Source organism: Acanthaster planci, linkage group LG05 (assembly GCF_054643075.1).
Source record: "Acanthaster planci isolate LZ-2023a linkage group LG05, COTS_SCS, whole genome shotgun sequence".
Taxonomy (NCBI): Eukaryota; Metazoa; Echinodermata; class Asteroidea; order Valvatida; family Acanthasteridae; genus Acanthaster; species Acanthaster planci.
In genome coordinates this window covers 19,269,545-19,292,681 of record NC_141781.1, presented here as the reverse complement: position 1 = coordinate 19,292,681, position 23,137 = coordinate 19,269,545, and the positions used below count along the sequence as shown (strand labels likewise).

The 23,137-nt window shown below is 42.6% G+C and overlaps 1 protein-coding gene across 3 annotated transcripts in view; it reads left to right on the top strand.

Moving 5' to 3' along the window:
* The window catches only part of LOC110990313 (insulin-like peptide receptor), a 124,255-nt gene that overhangs the window by 64,781 nt on the left and 36,337 nt on the right, over positions 1–23,137 (top strand). For all 3 annotated transcript variants that reach the window (XM_022255238.2, XM_022255237.2, XM_087137501.1), the window contains 3 exons: positions 18,884–19,044; positions 20,905–21,055; positions 22,355–22,456. In XM_022255238.2, the coding sequence (XP_022110930.2) occupies positions 18,884–19,044; positions 20,905–21,055; positions 22,355–22,456 (414 nt within the window). The remainder of the gene's footprint in view (positions 1–18,883; positions 19,045–20,904; positions 21,056–22,354; positions 22,457–23,137) is intronic.

Genomic DNA, 23,137 nt, shown 5'->3' with positions numbered 1-23,137 from the left:
GCAGTTTGACACAATTTATTTTGAATTTAGTCATAATTGATATTTAACTTCTTGAACCCTCTTGACAGAAATGGAGAATTTTCCAAGTACCGGTACGTACATGTACGTACCAGTACATGTACATGTACTCACTAGTTACTCCTATAAAGCACCAATTGAGTTGCCTTTGCATTTCAGAGAGGTCTATTCCAAATTGCACTCGTCAGAAGTTTAGAGAATAGAGGAAAGTAAATCTAGATTTGAAGCTGGGAATGGACTTGATTTAGACAGAATTCCTGTTCTGAATTTAGCCTTAGAGAAGTGATCTCCCTCATTTGTATCTATTGCGTGAGTAAGAGGCAAACCATTTGGGACCATTGATGAAGTATATGCACAATGTACATGTAAAAAGCCGGTTCCTGGTTTACTACTTGCAGCCGTATAGAAAATTACGATTTAGATATATACATGTACATGTACGTGTACAGTACGTTGTACATGTAAATCTGGGATTTATTTGGCCAGCAATATCATCACGTGACATTGACAATGAAGACGAACGGGCACGTTAATGATAAATCAGCCCAGAGTGACCTGTAGTCCAAACATGAAGCAATGTCAAATTTTGGTGTGTACATGTATGTAAGTGTACGTAAAGGGTATGAGCTTTGACATCATCACGGTGATGAATTGGAGGTGGAAAGTTGAAGTCAGATGTTGATTTGAAGATAAATAGGCCCACATTTGAAGGTGCACTGTGTATTTCATGCACACGTACATGTATATGTACCGCTGCCTTGCCGGAATAGTGTATAGGCTGCTTCATAGCCAGATAATGTCGGGTTTTCTTCCCCCAAAAAGCTGCTGGGTTTTTTTTTCCCACAAATTACGGTTCTTCTGGTACATGTACCCTGAACCATGTAGGGAGGCATAACTCTTTGAGTTCAGGCATCAGTAATTTTATTCTTTTCCCCCTTAGTTTTTATGATTAAGCTGTTTTCCAACTGCCCTGGTAAAACTTGTGGTGCGTGTCCAGACGTCAACCGGTTCACACGCAGAAGGTCCATAGCAGCACCCGTGGCGACGTGCATTTTTTTTTTTTTGGCCAATTGTTTGATACAAAGGAGTTGCCAGTTGGGATTTTGTAACCATATCTCTTTTGCAAGTATGGTTTCGCTCCCTGGCAAATCAGTTTACCCAAAGGAGGTCCCCTAATCTTTTGTGTATGGTGTTGGTTCCCCAATACAATTCTAACCCACAAGAAAGGCATTTTGTGGATTATTGTGGGTGGGGGGCTCCACTGCTGCGCGTGGGATTGTCTTCTGCGCTTAGACCCAACCAAGCTCATTGCATGAATACATCAACCATGGAAATGAAATCTTCCATGGAGCAAAAAGGAAAATTGTGTGGTCAAAGGCAGTGACATGTTTTTACCCCAAAACATGGGTTATACCCTTGGGTCTCTTTTGGGCCCAATTAATCAGCCCTAGCATGGCCCAGGGGAAATATGGCCCAAACTTAAAATCAAAGGTTAAACATGTTCACCTTTGAAAAGGTCACCAGCCCAGGCACATGTGCCTGCACACATATAGTACATGTACACACTCCGATACTGTTTGAACAAGCAAGAGGATGACGCACATCAGGTAATATTTGGATTTTGCCATTGCCTTATCGATTACCGTTCCTTCAATTCTTTTGCGCCGTTATTCAACCGTCACGCACAGTGCCGTTGTCGGCCAGCGGCCCACACATTGTCAAGGTAAACAACGCTCAAGTTTACCAGCTACACGTAGCTGTAGCTGTGTTCCTCGTTATGACTTTCACTTGAACCCATAATACCATCACACACAGGAGTATGTGGTGTTCAATTAACCCTAACCCTCCCAAATCCTCCAAAATCCTTTTCTGCAAAGTGGAGGAATTTTGAGGATTCAGGGTGTATGGAAAAATTGCATGGCTGATTTCAAAGGATGCCATACGTGAAGGTCTTGGATTAGACCTTATCTTGTCTGTGCCCAGTCAAGCGCAGATTCAGCCTGATATTTCTTTTGAATCAACCGCAGTGCTCAATAGTGCCATTTGCACTGCCTCAACATAATGACAGGAATTGCCACAGGATTTTGAAGGATTTGGGCAGTTATTCACATGCACTTCCAAATGTACATTTTTTAGAAATTTTGGAGGATTTTGGCTGAATGCAATTTTTCATGTTGAAAATTGGAGGATTTTAGAGGATTTAGGGTTGTTCCTAATAAAAAGGCCTGGGGTTAAGGTTAATCTTAATCTTAAAATATGTGTACAATTTAAAGAGCCACGCAAGATATATTTTTTAACTTACCTGTGCACACGACCAGTGATTGCAAAATACATCTTGACGTGATACGTATCACTTGGTCCCTTTTTTCCACTATTTATTTTGCCATTTTTAAGGGCATTTAGGTGCCTTGTCGATTTGTATGCTAATGTGAATTGGCATACATGTACTCTTATAAGCTGAAGTGTGAAATCATTTGGGGAAGAAAGCCTGTGTTAACGTCTGTTTCAGCACCCAGAATTTTGGATAGTTTGCTCTCTGAAATTATTGTCCTCTTCCTCGGTGTGATTCATTTTCTCCGTTTATGACAGTACGGTCGGTCAAGTGAGCGAACATTTTGAAGTATTCGGAAATTTTGGTTTGCAATTTGAGCAGAATACCCCCCCATCTGAGCGGAAGTTATCCCAGTGGGAGAAAGAGGAGCATTTTGCCCGCATTTTCTTAACCGGAGAACAAAGGAATGTCCGCACTAAGTACTGGTGCATGTACTAATGGGTGTGTTTGCGCATGAGAGTTGAAAGACACACCCAAGGTTGGTTGCATGCATGCAAGCTGCACGCAAAATGAGAGTTGTTTTTGTTTGTTGAAAGCTGGAGCTTGCGGCTCGTCTTCTCCTTGCAAATCTGCCTCCGAGGTGAGTCAACAGCATCGGCGTTGACCAGTGTCATTGCTTGTCTCGTCTGTTTATTCAAGGCATTTGGTTGCCCAACTGTGACAATTTCCCCATGTCATCCAGCTATCACTTAAGTTAATGTTCAGGCTGTATTTGATCCTTCTTACCGTGTCTGTCTCTTCCCCCTCCCCCCCCATTCCTTTCCCCCCCCCTTGAGCGTAGCGTTCCAGTAATAAATATCCCTGCCGCTTTTGAACAAGCAGTGCAGGTTGCCCGGTAGCTGAACAGTAAACACTGAAATCAAACTGAGTGGAAGAGGTCCATTTAGGGTTGTGGATCGTGACTTCAGTCGTCCTGGAGCCAAATTTGTTACGAAGGCGTAACCACCATAACCCAGGGAATCTCGGGGATTGTCATCAACGTATTTCAGATCATCTGCTGTGTTCTGAAGTAGCGGATGCTGCTACTTTTGTGTATTTAGTTTTCTTTGATTAATTTGTACTTGAGGCTAAGAAATGGATTTTTTTCCCCAGTGTCATTTTCCCACTCCATGTGGGCATTTTTCCTGGAATCATATTGATTACGCGGGTAGGGGGAAGGATGGTTCAAATTAAATTGACCCGTTTGAGCTTTTGCCACAGGAGGTTGGTACTGCCGGTGGGACATACAGTGTACATGTACATGTTCTCTGTGAGGTATGGTGCTAGGCCCATGGTAATTACTGATTGTTTTAGTTTGTCTTTGCAAAGCGCAGGACTTTATTGGCAATAGGATTACTGGATGTGGCTGTGTACCAGTACATCAAGTGGCACCATCTGTGGTGTGGATTTTATAGACTTGTTTGCTTATAGGAGCCTTATATTAAAGCATGGATGCTTCCATTTCATAAAGGGGAGGTTGTGTCAATTTGTGCACATTTCTTCGTTATTTTGCTCCTTTTTGTGGTTTCTTTTTTTGTCTCATGATGTTTTGGGTTTTGGATGTTTGTTTTAATTTCTGTGCTAAGCTGCACCAGCACTTTGATAGTACGGCGAAGCCCCAGCGCGGAGTGATGGAGTGAGGGGAATGTGGGTTGGGGGCAGGGCTTGGGGAGAGGGGAGCTATGCCTCTCTTTGGATAGAATTTGGTGCCTGGTACATGTAGGCCTGTCCTGGGTACCCGGGTGCCCACCCGTCGATATCACAACCGCGTTCCTTTTTTTTCAGGCCAGTTACCAGTTAAAAACGAAAGGGACAGGTGTATTTCAACAAATGGACTTCTTAAAATTACGATATTCCTTTGTACCAGTACACGCAGTACACGACCCTTCATCACAGTTGGTTATGGACGTTTCTTTATTCTTTTCGGAGTTCCCTTTAGTTTTTACAGACCATCAGGGCAGAATGTGGGTTTCGCCAAATCCCAAATTTTACTGTATCAGTCCGTTTTTGAAAAAAAAAAGTTTTGGGTGAGTGCACCCAACGCTGTGCTGATTACCTTGCCCTGCTTCAGTAGTAGTTTCTTCATTGCAGGATCTCTTTGGATCCATAATGGCAAGGTCTTTGTCTAATCAGATGGTATTTTTTATCCACATACATGTATGGCTTCTTGTGCATATTACCTTAAGCATTCTCTGCACATTGACGTCATTTGTCACTTGGAGACTTCAGCTTGTCATCTTTATTTCACAGTAACGCAGAAAACAAAACTCTACTAAAACCAAAAGAGACACTCTTGCACCGTTGCCATGGTTGCAGGAAATCAAGAGCTGTAATTATACTAAAAACACAAATAAAGAAAACAAAAATGCCGCAGGTAGATACACAGCAGATGTTGTTTTTTTAAGAAATCAATCAAGGAGTGTCTCAATCTTCTTGCCAGGGGTAAATCCAGGAATTTTTCCAAGGGGAGGGGGCCAGATGGAAGATTTTTTTAATGTCTCATTTTAGCGTACAAGCGGAAACGATGATGAAACATGATACATGACTTACACTGTTGACCGTGATATTGGTGCATTTTTTATGATTTTCGCTGCCTTTATCTTTTTCTTTTTTTTGTCTCAGAGCCGGAGGGGATGGTTTCAAACTCAAAGTGAGTCCATAGAATCACATGTACTCATGTAACATAAAAGAAAATAGTCCAAAATTTCATGGTTATTGAGAACATTGTTTTCCTGTACGTGTATGGACGGTAAGTGTCCCGAGGTAAAAAGGAAATACATTTGAACTGCAGTTAAAAGGTGTGTGCATAGGGCCGTACACATGTACATGTACATGTAGGTGCATGCACGTACATGTACATGTACCATCATACAGTGCTTCCTAAAACTCTGCCAATGAACACCAGCAGCTCTGCTCTGAGCAGTACCGTGTACCAATGTACCAATAACCATCCTTTTGTGGGAACTCACTGCATGTACGCACAGGGGTGTATGGGTTTCTGTAGCGGGACATGCTGAGCATGAGTGACTGATTTCTGAAGGAATGCACAGTCTTTCATGGCAAGTACACCAGGCTCAGGTGCAAGCCCAGTTCAAAAACTTCCCACCAGCCTGTCTCTTCTCTGCCGGTGAGGACGCACTTCAGCTCAATTCTTTGGTACCTCGTGCATGGGCAGTACATGCACAGAGCCTGTGTGCATAATTTGCATATATTTACATACCGGTATGCACGTTGTATGCCAAAACTGAAGATCCCTTGGGATTGTCCAAAATATCATATAACCTCCAACAGGTCCTACATTTAGCTTGTGTCATTAGCAAGTAATTGCCTCCTTGGTGCTCTGCAATAGGTGATTAGGCCTCGGTTGCCATGGCAACCCAGAAATTGGCTCAGCTGTCATGGGATCCTATTATTTTGGGCCGTGCATCGGTAGGGCATCACCAGTTGGAAATTCCATTTGAGGTCCGATAATGATTGCAGCCGTACCGTAAACGAAAGGTCAGTTGAAATGGCCTTTTGTTTTGCCTTACACATGTACCTCTAAGGAACATTCAAAAGTAAAAGTGTTTCCAACTTTTCTTTTCAAAACTGTGGCTATAGGCAGGTCTGCCGAGGAAAGTGAATGAAAATTGCAATTCACAATTCAATTATTAAAAGCGGAGAAAAGATGAAACATTTCTATTTAACTCTCCAGTATCTGCTGCAGTCAGGCAAATCCTACCTTTTTTAAAACTCGACCCCCCTTACTACACTCTACATAACCATGGAGTCAAAGATTTTTGTTTTTCACAATCTTTGTGACAAGAAATTGGTGATTTCTTCCCTAGTGTGGTTCCCTGCCCCAACAGTGTTGCTCATGTTACCGGTAGGTCGGTTGATTGCCATGGTCAAAACTATCGTTTTGCCCTTTTTTCTGAGACACCAAAAACGCTGACTTTGCCCTTTAAAATGTGCTCAGTGGACAATGACCACAATAATGTACACGTACAGTACCATATTGGCAGTGAATGCCCTTGCGCATGCCAAGTTTCAAAAAGATTGGGTGTGGGACGGTTATTTTGAATCTGTCTTGCTGAAATTCTACATCCTGTTCTGAGCAAATATCAGCGGAGGACTGAACACCGAGAGTAAGCCTTCTATACATGTACATATATATATAGTTTGTAGCCTGACTGCGCTAAGCTGGTACATTTAGTTGTACACAAAGAAGCGCCTTCAAATGGATGTGGAGACTATGACCTCCACCCTCTCTGGCTAAGCACATGTACCCCTCACTGCCTTGCCAGTGTCTGCCATTTATAGTCCTGGTGAACCTAGACACCTATTGAGCCTGTCTCAGGCAGGCTGTCATTGTTCTCCTCCCCTCCGGCCCCCCTCCCACAAAACTGGACAGCAGCCTGGAGGGCCAGGCCAGTTGGGGGAGGGGAGGAGAAGGGAGATGGGAATAGATGACTGCCCAGCGTGACTGAAGAGGAAGTAAGGCCTTCATGTACTGGACCTATACTGCAGGGGTGAGATTTCTCAGCTTCTTAGCTGATTTCAGCTTTTTTTGGTTTTGGATTTCAGCTGTTTTTTTTTTCCCTCACTTGCTGTGTACAGAAGTACAGGAGGTTTTCACAGTTCAGCTGCTTCTGGATGCCTTTTCTCAACTGTTTTCAGCTATTTTTATCATTGGTCAATCTCACCCCTGCTACTGTTAATGCAGGATCTCGGTCACTGGGGACTGCACTGCTGTTCCTTTTTGAATCATGACATTTGCGCCAAAAATTGAACCAAGGAATTCCCGGTTGTAGCTCCATGAAATTGGCCTGTCCTCCCTCCCCATTATACCACCTTATAAATGGAAAATATCTTGCCTCTCAGCCCTGTAGGTACATGTACATGCACTGTAGATACCGGTACATGAAAATATCTACTGCCTCGAGAAAGCAAAAATAAATAAGGGAGACCCACCAGTGGTTTTCATTTTGATTTTATTTGGTGTCTTTCCCCCTACCAGTAGTTATGTATCAGGTCTGGTTTTGTTTACAACGTGAGCAAGGTCTACACAGGCAGGCCCTCAGCTCTCTGTGAATGTTTCACTGGCTGGGCTGGCAGTATGAGCAGTGACAGCACCCAGACACTGAAATTTATGCCCTGTGTGTTTACTTGGTGGACAGTCATTTTAGCAGGCCATGGTGTTAGGTTGTGGTTATCTCTACCATATGTTCTGGCTAGCCAGGATACCTTTTTAGAAAGAGCAAAACCAGATTGATGTGAGTTATGAGTGGCCCTTTCACCTTGAGGATTGTCTTCAGTCTTCACTCTGTACTTGTCTGGAGTGTACATGTACATGTATGTATCTGTGCCCCAGTCCTGGAGGCACTGGGGGGGGAGGCAAACTTACAGTGCATCTGTTAGGGAGGACCAGTCAGAGCTAGACTTGTGGAGCAGGTTTTTGTTCCCACAACATCAGTGTGTGAACACTGTGTGTAGTCCCCACTGACACCCACACCTTACCGGTTCTGAAGTAACTCTGTCATAAACATGCGCAGTACTGATAACACGTACAAGCTCCCATTAGATGAACTATCAAGTACTGCATTAATTTTGAGGTTCCATGGTTCCATGTTACTCTTACATGTGTGTGCAGGGGGCATGCGTTAAACTAAAGTGACATCACACAAACTTGGATAGGGGCCTACTGTACATGTAGGCCTAGATATACATGTACAATACATGTACATGGACTTGCACATAGCTGTACATGTACATGCAGTACATTGATGAGGAAATTCTCTCGGACTAGAGATGTGATACAGACACATTTGAAGATGGTCACATCTATGTTATGACTGTGAATTCATTAGCATCAGTGGTGGACAGTGGGCTGGTAAGTAGCAATGGGAGACTGTAATGGGGCAAGACCTATCACAAATCCTCTGCATAAGTGCAAGCTAAAGATTAAGACAGAAGCCACATCAGTGCCCCTCCCAGATGCAAGATTTCAGTGGGATGTGTTGCAACATTGACACAATCCTACATGCACCTCGTGCACGCAAATGCTGTTTTTTTTCTGTTGTTTTTCTCTGTTCCCAGGGCAACTGTCCCTAATTGGTTCCCTCACAATAGGCTGCCCACCCACTCCCACGTTGGGTGTTTGTGGAGCTATTTTTCTTCCCGTCTTTTGAGAGAAAAAGAATTCATCATTCATGAACCTCTCAAATTGCAAAACATTGGTCGTAATTCATGGATCCAGTTTTCTGAAATAAGCATACAGGTAATCATGAGACTATTGTGCCTGTACTTACAAAAGAAAATGGGTATCAGCCAAACACAGAACACAGTACAACGTATTTGAAGATACCATTTCTAAATTAAGAGTATGGACATTCTCAGATTAACAATAGCCTCTCCACGACGGCTCACACAAGGCACGTAGTGCTTGGTCATATGATAAAATGTAAACATCTCCCGACCAGCCCAGGTGCATGATGGTATTGTTTACAACTCTCTCGCTCTCTGGATCGGCTGCTCACGACAATCTCGTCCGCGACGGCATGAAATATTTAACCCAGGCGTGCCAGCTCCTTGCTGAGGGAAGTAAACCCATTTTCTCAATTACGGGCCATGAAGGCTCAGGCGCGATGACTGGGCTGTTGTCGCAGTCTGCGTCTCTCGCTGTCGGAGATGATAATTACTCCCGGGAGCAATACAAGGAATGCTTTCCACCCCCCCTTCCTCCCTCCCTCCCCTGACAAGAAGAGGAACCTTTGCCGACTGTTTGTGTTTGTGTGGGCGTTGGGTTAGAGAGTAGAGGATAGCGGGGAATGGACTGGAAATGGGGATTTCGGGGAAGATTAGGGGGCCCGGCCAAGAGGAAAGACACTTTGGTCAAGGTTTGATCAGTTGTGTGTATACATAATCTGATCACCCCAAAAACATGGCCTGTTTTTGTTTAGTGCGTAGGATGGGTCATCTGAAAGGATCTATGCAATGCAGTTGTTTTTCTGGGTCACTGATACACAACTTTGTGTCGCAATCTTATTTTCAGGTTTTGTTGTGCTTTACAACGTGTCATGCTGACAGTATCAGTCCATGTGCAAATGTGTTCAGAGTTTGCCAGATCGCAGTGTGTCAAAAGTGAGCACAAGATTTGCATAAAGCCATGGCAGAAGTGAGAAAGGCTTTGCTCGCAAAATAAAGAGCTGCAGTCAAAGCATCACTTTTGGGAGTTTACAAAAGCATCGATCCAAACTTCGTAGCCTGCCATTTACAACATGTACTGTAGCGCATGCGCATGGACATGTACAGGTCTGCCCTCTCGACCCTCGCTGAGGAATGGTTGTGGCTGCGAATGGTGTGGCAAACAGGATAAACAGGTCCTGTCGCAAACGAACCCCAGATTACCTCGCCTCGGCCAAGCTAGCCTCTTCACAATCTACGTTAACTGCCTGTAATCCACCTGCATGCGCGCCAACAACGGCCAGCACAGGAGAAGGGGGGAGGAAGAGTACACACGTCAGTTTGTTTTTTGGCGGAAATGAAGAAAGGCACACCGCTGTTTGCACAGAGCTGTTTTTTTTTCCCTTGGCCCTGCTGTACCAAATGTCAGTACCGTGTGGATATTAAGTTGGCTTGATTAAAGGGGGAATTTATGAGGACTTCCATCTGAGTCATGCCTCACTTGCCCCAGCATGCACAGGACTGGTAACAGTACAGGTATGGTAACCTGAATACTTGACGTTGGTCTGCCTAGTAGACTGTGGATGAATGATGCACACCGTGTATAGTGGCAGTACATGAATGTGTACATATATTCCAAACCCTCTGAATATTATGATAGAGTCCCCTAACATGGCGCACTTCAGCTTTCACTTGACTTTCCTCATACAGTGTTACCGAACGTCTTTTTGAAAAAACTTCGATTTCATTTGGTCAAGTACTGGTATCATGTCCTTCATAATGCATGCTGTTAACCCTCTGTGAACAGTTCCAGTGCCATGAAATTTCGTCTTAAATTAAAAAACAGCAGCGTGCGGACATCGGGCAAGAATGAGTGTGCCCTACAACATGGCTGAATTGCAAACAATTCTCAGAAAATCCTGCATAATAATTCAAGAAGTTCTTTAAAGATGAGAAATTCCTTACCGCATGTACATGTACCAGACCATAAGTATTTTAGAAAATTGTTTTCGGATTTTTGAGCACACTTAAAAGCCCCCATTTTGCACTTTAGAAAAGATCGGAAAATCGAACCAAAAAAAGTTCAGCGCAACTTTGTAGTGGGTGAGTAAAGTCAGGATTTTGGAATCAGAATATTCGAGGTTTGATGAAATTTCACACATATTGAAATTTTTGGTAAAAGTATTTTTCAGGCAAGGGACTAGAAGTGAAAAATCAAAGTGCGCGACCAAGGGGCTGTGCCATGTACATCAAACAACACAGGACATGTACGTCTCATGGAAAGTACAAATCTGACTTCTGAGTCCACGACATTTTAAGAATATCCAGAGGAATGCTGTATCTTTGAGAAGCTGGGGCACACGTACTGGTACATGGGTGTAGTTTTCCCAGGTAAAGGTTAATGCACCAATTCACCCAGATTCTGTTTTTCTCTGACAAAACAAGCCACATGTACATGTATGCTCCTTAAAAAGGAGGCATCTTTCATGAGATGAACTTACGTGCAGGAAGCGGTAATGGGGATAAAAGAAGGTGGCCATGAAGTGTCTTGCCATTTGGTGATCAGTGGCACATACTGCACCTCGAGTTTTGGGCTGAAGTTTTATTCCCTCATAAAATGGAGAATGGAATCGACTGTATAATTGGAACCCGGACAAAAAAGACCCATGGAAGGGCTTGCGGAAGTTCTGAATTCAGAAGTATAATGTAAACAGTGGTTATCATTCCCCGCCACCAGTGGGTACGGTACATGACAAGTGTACAAGGAAAAAAAAAAAAAGACACGAGTCACTTCAATCGAAAAGGGATAGGCGCGTGTGCATTATATGCTTCAAGAAAATCTTCATGACCCCCCTGAAGGAGAACCATAATGTTTGATGAACATCTGACAGTTGTTGGACACCGGCGTGTTGTTGATCACAACGTCAGAGTGGACACCGAAGACCAGTGATTGAGAATATACCCTGTCGCATCTTGCTCACAGGAGCCTTGAACAGGTACAGGCAAGGAAAGTTTTTTCACACTCTCTCCTTGTGCATCTTTCCATCTTCTTCAATCTACATGTGACAACTGCTTGAAACCCTTTTGGAGTTGAGTGCACTCAAAATTGCACTTTTTTAGATGTTAAAGTCTAAGCTATTCTGGACAAGTGAGGGCGCTGTAAGTCGGAACGACAAGTGTTCAGTTTGCATGCTTTCATGTTCACATTCTTAACCCCGTATTTGCCCTCAGAAAGCATTTCTTAGAAAAGGTTGCCTGCTGGTTATTGCCATATATGGTACTAAACGGCAAAAGCGAAAGCAAATGCAAATTTATGTCGTTTTCAACTGGAGCAAAATCTCGCTGAAAGTTGTCGTAACGTCAAATTTGCTTTGCTTTTGCATTTGCCTGAAGTATTGGTATGAACCGGCCTTTACACGGCAGTTGCCAAATGGAAACTTACTACAGCAACGCATCGAAAAACAACAAATCTGGCATCCTTTTGTTCACAGATTAACGCAGTATTGAGGTTCATTGCCTAGGATGACATCACGGTTTTGCTCATATACATGTACAAATTTGCATTAACATTAAAACCAGAACTGCTCAAAACCTTGGATTAAAATTGCAAAACTTAGCTTGAGCGTTAACTGAAACGCATGCAATGTCAACATTTGTAGTAAAATACATGTAAATGCTTTACCAGATGTACATGTATGGTCTCTGTAAACTCTTGATTCTTAGCCACTTTGAAAGAGCTCACTTTCAAAGTTCAGAAATACATGCAGTATGCTATTTCACTTTCTGCAGATGTTATATACAACTTTACGACCTGTTGTTCCCACAAAGACACAAGTTTAAACACAAGAGTCAAAACGCAGAGCCAAACTCAACCAGGCACTTTTTGGTGTAATCAGGTTTTCCAGACCCAACAAACAAAAATTGGTTAGTCGTCACTTTGACACATTTGCCTTTGCCCTTACTGCTCGCTTCTGGAGGCGGCAGCCAAGTTGTTTTTCATTTATGTAAATTTCTGCCATAATTATGTCTTTGACAACCCTCCTCCAAAGTCCATGCGTACATTGCATCAATGGATGACGCAGGTGACCCGTGCTACTTACATGTACATGTACTGTACTCTTAACACATTGCACAAGAACTGGACATAAACATGTTATGTAACACCGTGAAAGCTCACCTGTACACAAGGTCGAAGTATACATGTACATGTAAAGGTGCATAGTCAACATTTTTGGTAAACTAATTGCATTACCGCACATGATCTCTTCAATTCTGGTTTTGTTGTTTTTTTTGCCACTTTGAATGAGCTAAATTTTAAAATTCCTATATACGTGTATAACGCTATATGCGTGTATGTACAGGATACAATTGATTTTTTCACTTTATGCAAGTGTTGCTATTGATAACAACTTGAAGACCTGTTTCTACCAAAGGTTTCTTAACATGCCAAGACACGGAAATGCAGGTTTTTGTTCAATCAATTTTATTGTCCTAATCCATCAAGCAAAAGCGAGTAAGTCGTCACTTGGACGCATTTGCCAAGCTGTCAGTACTCCTCATTTCAGAAGGTGGCAGCAAAGTAGTTTCTTTCATTCATGCAAATTTCTGTCACCAGTATGTCTTTGACGACTTTCCCAGAAAACCTATGGGCACAGTGTGTCAGTGGTTGACGTAGGTGAGGTCATGTCACTCACCTCTCAAGGGCGTCACGTGCACACATGTACTCTTTGCGTACCGCACAAGAACAGGACATAAAATATCTGATGTACATATCATGATACATGTAGCTCACCTTGATGAAAGGTCCTGATTTGAAGAGTTGCAAATTAATCAGCTTTTAGGACTTAGTGACTTCACAGCAGGGACGAACGGAAAGAGCAGTTGTGTTTCTGTACCTGACCCAGTTATCCATTTATTTCCTGAAGTTGTACTATAGTACCTGTACTGCCCGGTTGATTCATTTTTATGGAAATGGATGCATTATACATGTTCAATTATCGTGAATTATTATCGGTACCTGACCCAACTCAGAAAATTTGCCAAGAAACAACATGTACTTCTTTTTATTGAAAAAGTGAATTATCAATTAAAAAAAATCACAATTTGTGGTGCCATCTTCAGTGCATAATTGTCCGATTAGAAATTACTTTGAAAACTCATAGTTTGAATAACTTACATGTAGCTTTCTTACAATGCATGCGTTTGCCCACAACCATCTGCTTTTCAAATTGTGACATCTTTCAACCAGTGATTGAGATGTACCATGTGGCATCAATGGGCACAGTAATTAAATCTGACATTCTCTCCTGTGTTCTTACCAGTGGGTGGCACATTCACACACACACAAATTCTACCAACCTCCTACCCTCACTGATTTCTTTTAATAGCAGAAGTCGTCAGCAACAATACATACTACGTTTGTACTTCATCTTGTGTACACTGTATGCACCGTTTTACTGGTGGAGTCAGGTTGGCGTTGTGCTGCTTTCCTCACCTTCTACCTCTGGGGGCCTGGGTTCGAATCCGGCTCGGTCCACATGCGGATTGGGTTTTTAGTCCCTACCTGAGTCCGTAGGTTTCCCCCCGAAGCATTTATCCGAGGTTTTCCTCCCATTCCTTAGAACTGAACATCTCTCCACTGTCTTCTTCACTCATTATCATCCGGTCATTGGCGCTAAATGCACTGTTTGATGATGAGACATAAATTTTATAAAAAGTTAATACACTTGATCTCATCTCACACACTCAAGGCTAAGCTCTCTACCTTTTTGAATACTACGGAAATCCTTTCATAACTTGCTGATGAATGTTGAAGGACTGATTACCCCAAGTGTGCAGAAATTACATTTGCATGTTTACAAAGACTCTTGCTAAGTTGTTTTCCTTCACTAGAGACACTTATTACTTTTTCTTCTTATTTTTATTTCTTTTTTTTTTAAACCAAACCTAAACTGTGCTCAAACATGGGATTTTGTGAATGCCATTTCTGTATGCATGTACATCCTGGCTAACCAAACCTAATACTGTACTAGAGCCAACCAAATCAAAGCAGATCTAAGCAACATACGAGTACCCTCTTCAAACAAGAAGAAGAGAAAAAAAATGGCAGAAACTCCTTATGTACAAACCAACTGAAATTACAGTTTTTGTTTATCAAACATTTTACTGTTCTTGTGCCGCAAAGACCAGTTTTGATGAACTCACCCCCCTGGATTTTTACGGGTAATTGCTTGAAGACTCGAGTATCTCAAAAACAGCACACTATAGAAAGAGACGGGACCCATGCAAACACTCACACAATCTCCGATTGCAATCAGCGCCCAGTGCCACCGTATTAACAAGTCCCACATGGCAATGCAAATCATGCTGGCTACGGACATTGCCCACTAATAGCCAGACAGGTAATACGCCGAAAGACGGGTATCGTAATGCAATATGCTGTTCGGGCCCGCTGTATACATCTATAAGTATTCTAGCAGATGAGCGTTTTCTAGTTTACGGTCTTTAATTGGAGCATGATCCCTTGAGTTCTTTGTACACGTGCATGTACATGCATGAGTATTATACGGCAGTGCATCCATGCGTACAATAAGTGTGATTGCTAGTGGCTCATAATCAATGAATACCTGTACATGTGCTATGAGAGCATTGTTACATGTATCCATGTTTTAGGTCTATTTACACTACAACCTCTCAACCCGCGGTGAACTCAACCCCAGGCAAACTCATGACCGCCCCTACAGGTTGGAAATTTGATTTTTCAGCCCCGTGTCACGTTCAACCCGGCACTGTTTCACACTTGTTTCTTGCAAACCCGAGCATATCAGGGTGAATTTGACCCGGATGGTCCCGAACGATTTTTAACTCGGATTGAAAAATCTCAAACCTGGTCCGGGAGCAGGGTTGAGTTCAATCTGGGTTGAAATCAATCTCAGGGTTGATGCAGGGCTGCCATGGGGTTGACAATTTTCAAGTGTGAATTTTCACCAGTTTTCAACCCTGCATCAAACCTGCGTTAACGCTACCTCAACCCTGAGATTCATCTTGAGAATTTTCAACCTGGGTTCAAGATTGCTTGTGCTCATTTCCGGGTTGAACTTGCCCAGATAACTTTGCACGAAACAATTGAGAAGCAACACCGGTTTGAAAGTAGACTTGGGCTTGAAAAATCAACCTTTCAACCCAGGGTGGTCATGGGTTCCCCAGGGTTGAGTTCAACCCGGGTTGAGAGGCGGTTGTTTGAAAAGGCCTGTCATCTAGTGTGAAAGGTGCAATAACAAGATGAAAACTGCTAAGTTCCAATATTTGTTATAATGCACAACCTTAACATAAGACTTTCCCACAAGAGATACAACATTCACCAACTGGTAAATTAAAGTAAGGTGAAAATTACTGGATTGCGAACATTACATTTTAAATGAATTTGAAACAAGAACAATGAAGGCATGAAAAGACGGACATTCGTGTCATTTTCATGCTGAACTTGTCCGAGAAAATTATGCACTGTTCTGCCTACAAAACTATACCTTCCTTTGTGTTCTGCACATGTACATGTACTAGTGTGTAGCTTGCCCGTGCAGTGTGCACATAATACATGCACATGTACCAGTACAGTATATGTACATGTAGCCATTGTTTGGCATGCACAAGGGCTTATCCATTACTCAACATCCGGTGAGGGTTCCCCTCATTTTCTCTTTTTTTTCTCAAAATGACACAATCTACAGTCGGAATTCCTTTTTTGGCATGAACAGTAAAAAAAAAGCCCTTTTAAGCTTGTTACAGTTGAGCTCTGAAGACAAGTGACACTGCATTCAATTTGGATGCTTCCATATTTATTTGAACAGATAAAATCAGAGAACAAATGTTTTCCTTAGAGGTGCTCTTAAAGCGATTACTTTGGAGAGTCTGGGTCGTTTTTCACAAAGTCCCCCCCCCCCGATGTGGCTTTATAACAGCTTCAGCCAACAAGTTTTCACTTTGCCAAATTCTGCAGCATTCTGATATTGCCCCTTAAAAGAAGAAAAAAAAATGCCCATTCCCGACTACGCTCATGAGGGTAATGCCTCAAAACAGGTGCACCATTCATACCTGTTCCTAATTTGAACTTTTCAAGCCAACAGTTTCCTTGTTTTTTTTTTAGCCTTTCATCTGCTTCTGAGAAAAGAATATAATTAGTTCAATTTCCGATTTGAAGAATTCTCTTATGACTAAAGTGTAGGTACATGCACATGTAAGCTGCGTGCATAAACCTGTATGGTACGCGGGCAATGTAATGTAATGTACATGTAGCTTGCTTCCCTTGTTTCTTACTTTTTATGATTTAATTTGTCATTCGCCCCCTTCTTTGGTAAAGCCCACAACTTACAAGTAAAGGTGATTGCACTGTTTTGCCATTTATGATTAAAACCAGACATCCATCCACCACACTATAAGCTGCCTTGTCACTTGCAAGGTCAAAAAACATATTAATTTTTATACCTGGTCACGATCGCCTGAACAACCTGATCTGTATGCAGACCTCATTAAAGTGTAGTTGTGATCATTGACGGAATTCATTTTGAGGTATGTTTGCCACTATATCACCTTTCCAGTACATTAGCTGGCAGAGCAGATAGGAAATGGTCACATTTGGGTTGATTGAGGTTTCCTTAATGCTGTTGAGAATTTCCTTACGAGCAAAACAGCTGAGAGGTCTACCTCTAAGCGTGTTGCTTTGCAGAGATTTTATTGAGAAAAGAAAAATGATTGATTTGAGTGAATATTTGATTTCACTGATTTATTTGAATTCAAATCATGGGGAAGGGCTAGGGTCTGTTACTATCTTTAGAACGAAGCTATGGACAAATGGGAAGAACTGCCAGCATACATGTAATATCATGATAAATATGTGTGTGGTTTTGTAACCATCTTATCCCATCTTAAGGATGGGATGCATTATTGTACTTCTATTCTACATGGGTAATTCCAGAAATTAGGGATCCAATTTTTTTGTGCGTGTCCCTGTCACATCTGAGACATGATTTTGTGAAAGTTCAGAACACATTTCCTAATTTCCACGAGTGATGAATTAATGCAAATTACCTGCCAAACAAATTGTAATAGGTTGAAATCCATGCCGGTGATATTTCCATGTCAAATGACAAAGGTCGGATGTACATGTACGGTAACAGGGACGGGAAAATGTCCCACTTTTGGACCCCTAATTTCTGGAATTACTCACATGTACCGGTAACAAAAGGATCCTGCGTTCACTGCTGCATCAAGGAAATCCACATGGGGATTTTCTCCTGTCTTTTCCGATACACATTGACAGTTGTACCACAAAGTGACGTACCCTTTGCACACACGATACTCATGCGTCAGTTTCTGGCACCACTATCCATAGTATATGTACATGTACGTCATTTCTTGATGCAACGGACAAATATATTCATAACTACCTGTACTAAAATAGTACATTGTATTTGCCTTAGGGAAAATGGTATATGACTATTGCCATATATAGAAAAAATGGCTTACCAGGGAAAGTGCCCATCCATAACAACCTTTTTGTTAAATGTCAACAGCCTCTATATTTGAACAAATTCCACTCTATATTTTAACAGATTCCATACTGAACACTTTGAGTTTTTGACTGTCTTTAAACGTGACTCTTTAGTGGTATAAACTTGTAAGCCAACCTGTTGCTTTGTGCAGACGTACATGTACATTTGCATATACATGTACAGTACATTACATTTACCATGTTTCCCAAAAGGTCCGTATCTGGCCTTCCAAAGAGAGCGCTTTGAATCAACAAAATGAAGGAATTCACTGACTGATCACAGCATCCCATACATGCACAGTGACTAGAAGAGGGTGTTGATTGGTTTGTGAAAAGGTTGGATGAGGTACGATGATTTGGAGTCGTGATCGATTGCTACATAATGGAATTACTCAGTATCAGCCCTTTGCCACAGTGTGATGCGTACTTCGCCTGTTTGGAGCTCTCTAGCGGCAGGAGAGTTTTATTAACTCCAGTGTGTACAAGTACATTTCGCTTAATAGTGGTGTGCAGATCAGTGGCATATGCTTTCCTTCAACTTCTTGCCTTTTTTTAAAAAGTGGGGTTTTGTTTAGTTAGGAATGAAACGTGCTAGTATTTCATAAATTGGACACTTTTCCTTTTTGTTGAGTTGGGGGTTGAGGATTCTTTTACAGGTGACAAAATGTCGACGGTTGTTTTCAGAAAAAAAAAGTATCCCATTCCCCCCCCCCCCAACCAGGATCCTCCACTGGTGCAGATGTATTTTTCAAAATTGCTTGCTTGATTGATTGACTGGCTGACACAAGCTTTAAAACGCAAGCAGAATATGCTGAACTGTTTTGTCTTTGCCTGTGTTCCAGTTTGCCCGCCCACGTGTTTGTCCGCCTGCAATGGAATGAGGTGCTGTCACGACTCGTGTGTCGGGGGATGCAGCGGTCCCACCAACCGGGACTGCATAGCCTGCCGCAAGCTGGCCTACAACGGAGAGTGTATCAACACCTGCCCTGCATATACATACGAGGTAAAGGATCCTGCAGACACTATGATACATGTACCTTGAAAAATTACCGTCTGGTGTGGGGAGAAGCAGGATCTCCTCGGCCCTCTTTACACAATTTTACATTCATTGCATTCAACTGTTTCCCGCACACTTTACTCTTGGAAGCCCCGTCTGCTTTCAAGTTGACACTCACACGACTTCTGGCATTTACTCTGGCCCAACCCAAGTAAACGACCTGCTGGACTGGTTACTTGGTCACCTGGTCAATTCCCGTCGCGCAATACAAAACTATGGCAGCATAGTCAAACGGTGCAAAGGAAAGTGATTGACACAGTTGTAACTAGCCCAAAAGACCATTTGTGTGGTTTTTTTTCCTTGTCTATTGCTCTCAACCTTTTGAATTCATTTTGCAAATTTAATTGATGTATGGCCTCTTGACCAGGTCAGGGGGCTTGGAATTCAATCCAAAACTGTCAATTTATCACTCTTGCGGGTGCCAGTCTAAACCAATGACGACAACAGGGGTAGGCGCAAGGGAAGTAATTGAATGCACAGATCATATTCGGGGTTATTCCAGCTTCTGCGACCTCTGCTACAATCTGTTTTTCCTGTTACCCTAACAGTCCCCAGTCCTTCACCTGTTGGATGATTGAGGACTGTCAGGGTTAAACAACTTCAATTTATACAAGTTGATGAACATGACTATCGTCGATCATCATGTGAACATGTATGTGTATGTAACCTTGTCACATTGGGTGACATGTAAGCCCACAATTTTATATCAGTCTTTATTAAACACAGAGCGCACGTGTACGCGGTACCGATACCCTTTCATCATATTCAGGGAACAGTTTTTCTTCCAGGAAAGTCAAGACCAAATTGTTTGGTTGTCCCAATAACGTTTTTGGTCCCCTTTATCAACACGTGTGTACTCCCCACAACTACGTGTGTGGGTAAACCTTCATCGCGTTAAGGGGACGGTTTCATTTGTTAGGCAAACTAGGACTGAGTTGAAGGGACATGTGTCTGTCCCCATAACATCTGCAGTCCCCACGAAGTACCGAGTCGGTGAAATATCGTATGTTTGTCCCTGCAACTATGGTACATGTAGTTGAGTCACAGTGGCCATATTGAAGTAAATGTTGCTCTGTGCAGGGCCACAGAGCTCTGCAAAAATGAAGCTGCAGGGAGAAGTGCCTAACTCCTACACAAACACCTGTACATGTACACGTACACCTGTAACTCCCGCGAGTGAGCATTTATGATGGCCTGCTTGGCTATGGAAAGTGGCTCTGGGATCTCATCATTTCAAAACAACGTCAAGATAGTTGGCCTAAAAATACATTCTGGTAATGCTGAGCGCAGAGCCCATTCCAAATAGTACAGTCAGCAAGTGGTCCAGAAAGATTTATTTGAGGTGCTACTTAATAGCTTAGTGTTATTACAAATAATGAATGTTCTGTTGTCCAGCGGTAGAAGCAATTTCATGAAGTGACGGATGTTCTCTTTCACGAGGCAGTGCCGAGTGGAAAGGAACATGCAGTCCTTCATTCAGTCCAAGAAATACTCTCTCTGTTGTGTTGTACATGTACAGTGTACAACACCCGGATAAATCCCCTTTGTGTGCATGTCGTTAGTTTACTATGCCTGCTTGGCATAAAAGCACGAATGTGAGGAGCCGTGACTGTGCCTACATTATATTTAATGGGCACCTTAAACGGTCGCACTGTTGAATATACCAAATGCCGGTGAGTCAGGTGAAATTTGTCGTATGAAATGGGAAGGTGGTCAGAGAGTGTCGGGGTACTCTACCGGTACATAGCGAGTGTTGCACAAACCGTAACCACATTGTTGTGATTTTGAACTGTTCCGTCCGTCCAGTACAAAACCCACCGATGCATCCACGCAGCCCAGTGCCCACAGCACTGGAAACTACACAATGGTCAGTGCATCGAGGAATGCCCCACCAGCTTCATCACCAACATCACCAATGCACGCTACTGTCAACCGTGTGACGGCCCCTGCCCGAAAGGTATGGAGGAGGGACGTGTGTGTCTGTGGTCAGGTTGGGGGGGGGACTTGCCACTGAAGGAGGCGCATGTATAGTGCCCATTGGTTCGTTTCAGATGTCCTTACATTGCTACCCGCTGTTGCGATTTGCTGTCCTTATATGCCAGGGTACATGTAAGTAGGCGATTTCGAGCACCAACCATTTGCCAACTACCAGTAATTGTGCCTGGGACCCAGGATATCTTTTGTGTACCAGGGAAAGTTGACCGGTAGTTGACAAATGGTCCTTGCTCGAAAGTGCATCAATTTCTTAAAGCCTTATACAGTATCCGTTGTTGACCTTGTCTATTGAGACAATATTCTGAAGCCATTAGCATGAAATGACAAAGGTTTGCTGATGTACATGACTGAATCAAGCTCAAAGGCCAACGCATGGGTGGCGTTAACCAAAACTGGCTCCAGAAAAAAATCAATTCTGCATGTACAAGACTGAAAGCGGCTTGAATGAGAACTTCCCATCCAGTTTGTTAATGACTGCATCATCTGCGCACGTGCTCCGTGGATGACGTGCGTCCATTAGCGAATAACGCCGCTTATGGGTCCAATGGATCCATTACTGCACCACGTTGAAGTTGGTGGCGTTTAAGTTGCAACAAGGTCACATTAGCCCTAACACCCTAGGGTGTGTATAAAGATCATCTTGACAATGGAGGATTGATGACTGCTAGGGCCAACGATCCGGACACTCACCTGGTAGTGTTGGGGGTACTTCTTCCTACTTTCTGGTCCTATTACTCAAGGTCCTGAATAGTTAGTGCTGACCCCAAATCTTGCACTTGTGCCTCAAACTGTTCCTTGCATTCCGGTTTAATTTTGAACACAGTGGTTGTGAGAATAGAATGTGTACATTTACTGCTCCCAAAGTCCCATAAACTGACAACAAGCACTTACCGCTGAGGACAATATGCTGACTACCGGGGACATGGACACATTCTACACAATGTACATGTATGTTCCCTTGGTGTGCTGTACTCTTTGGTACAATAAAAGTTTGTACAAAATATTTTGGAAAGTGTGTACATCCATGTTGATGCCTCATTGTAACACCATCGTTTACATATGAACTATAGAGAGCTATAGTATCTCACATGTACATGTATGTGCCATGCTGCTCCCATTGCTGTTAAGCATGTTAAGGAGGTTATGAATTTGTTGGAATTCATTTTTCTGATTTTTTTTTGAGTAATCGTATTCCTTCTTCTGACTGTTTGCTAAGTTTTTTCCTTTTTGTTTTGTCATGGTATTTTGATTATCCTATTAGTTTGTGAAGGCCGTATGGTAGTCAACTCTGTCGGGGATGCAGCCAACTTGGCTGGCTGTACCATCATCAACGGATCCTTGGAAATCGGCATCCGGAGTGGAAGTAAGTAGCCTCGCTTTCCAGGGCAGGATTTGAGATTTGTTCAGATATTTCTGCATATCCAAAGTTTTTGTAATAAGTCTCAGGATAGATGCATTTTTCTATTTGGTAAATGGCTTTCCCGACACTTGTATTATTTTCAAAATTTTGCCGGAAAGTTGAATGGCATCAAACTGTGTCTCATTTAAAAACAAAGGGCTGTGAATTAATCTATCAAAATTGAGATGATTTGTGGCATTTCTGAGCCCCAACGCTCTGAGTTCACTCCAAACCCAACAGGAGGTTGGTCAAGATTTTACTGGATTGGGGCCTCATGCCACCTCTGAGGTTGCTTGTTGTCAGTATCACCGTGACGAAGGTTGGGACAGGATAATATTAATAATTAATAATTGATTCATTTATAAAGCACAAATTCCATATAGATATGTTCAAATGTGCTGCAAAATGAAGACATTAAGCGTGGAACAATGAATACATTTAAACATGGTCGAGCCGATGGCATACAAGGATGTTCCTAAATGGCTGTGTCTGTACATAAAAATGCCTTTCTGTCGGTGACCACACGAGGTTGCCAACAACAAATTGTCGTGTTTGGTGATCTCCGTTGGCAGTGCATTGGCTAACAATCAGCTAGCACTACATGTTGAAGAAATTGTGATCCCAAAACTGGATGATATTGTGCAA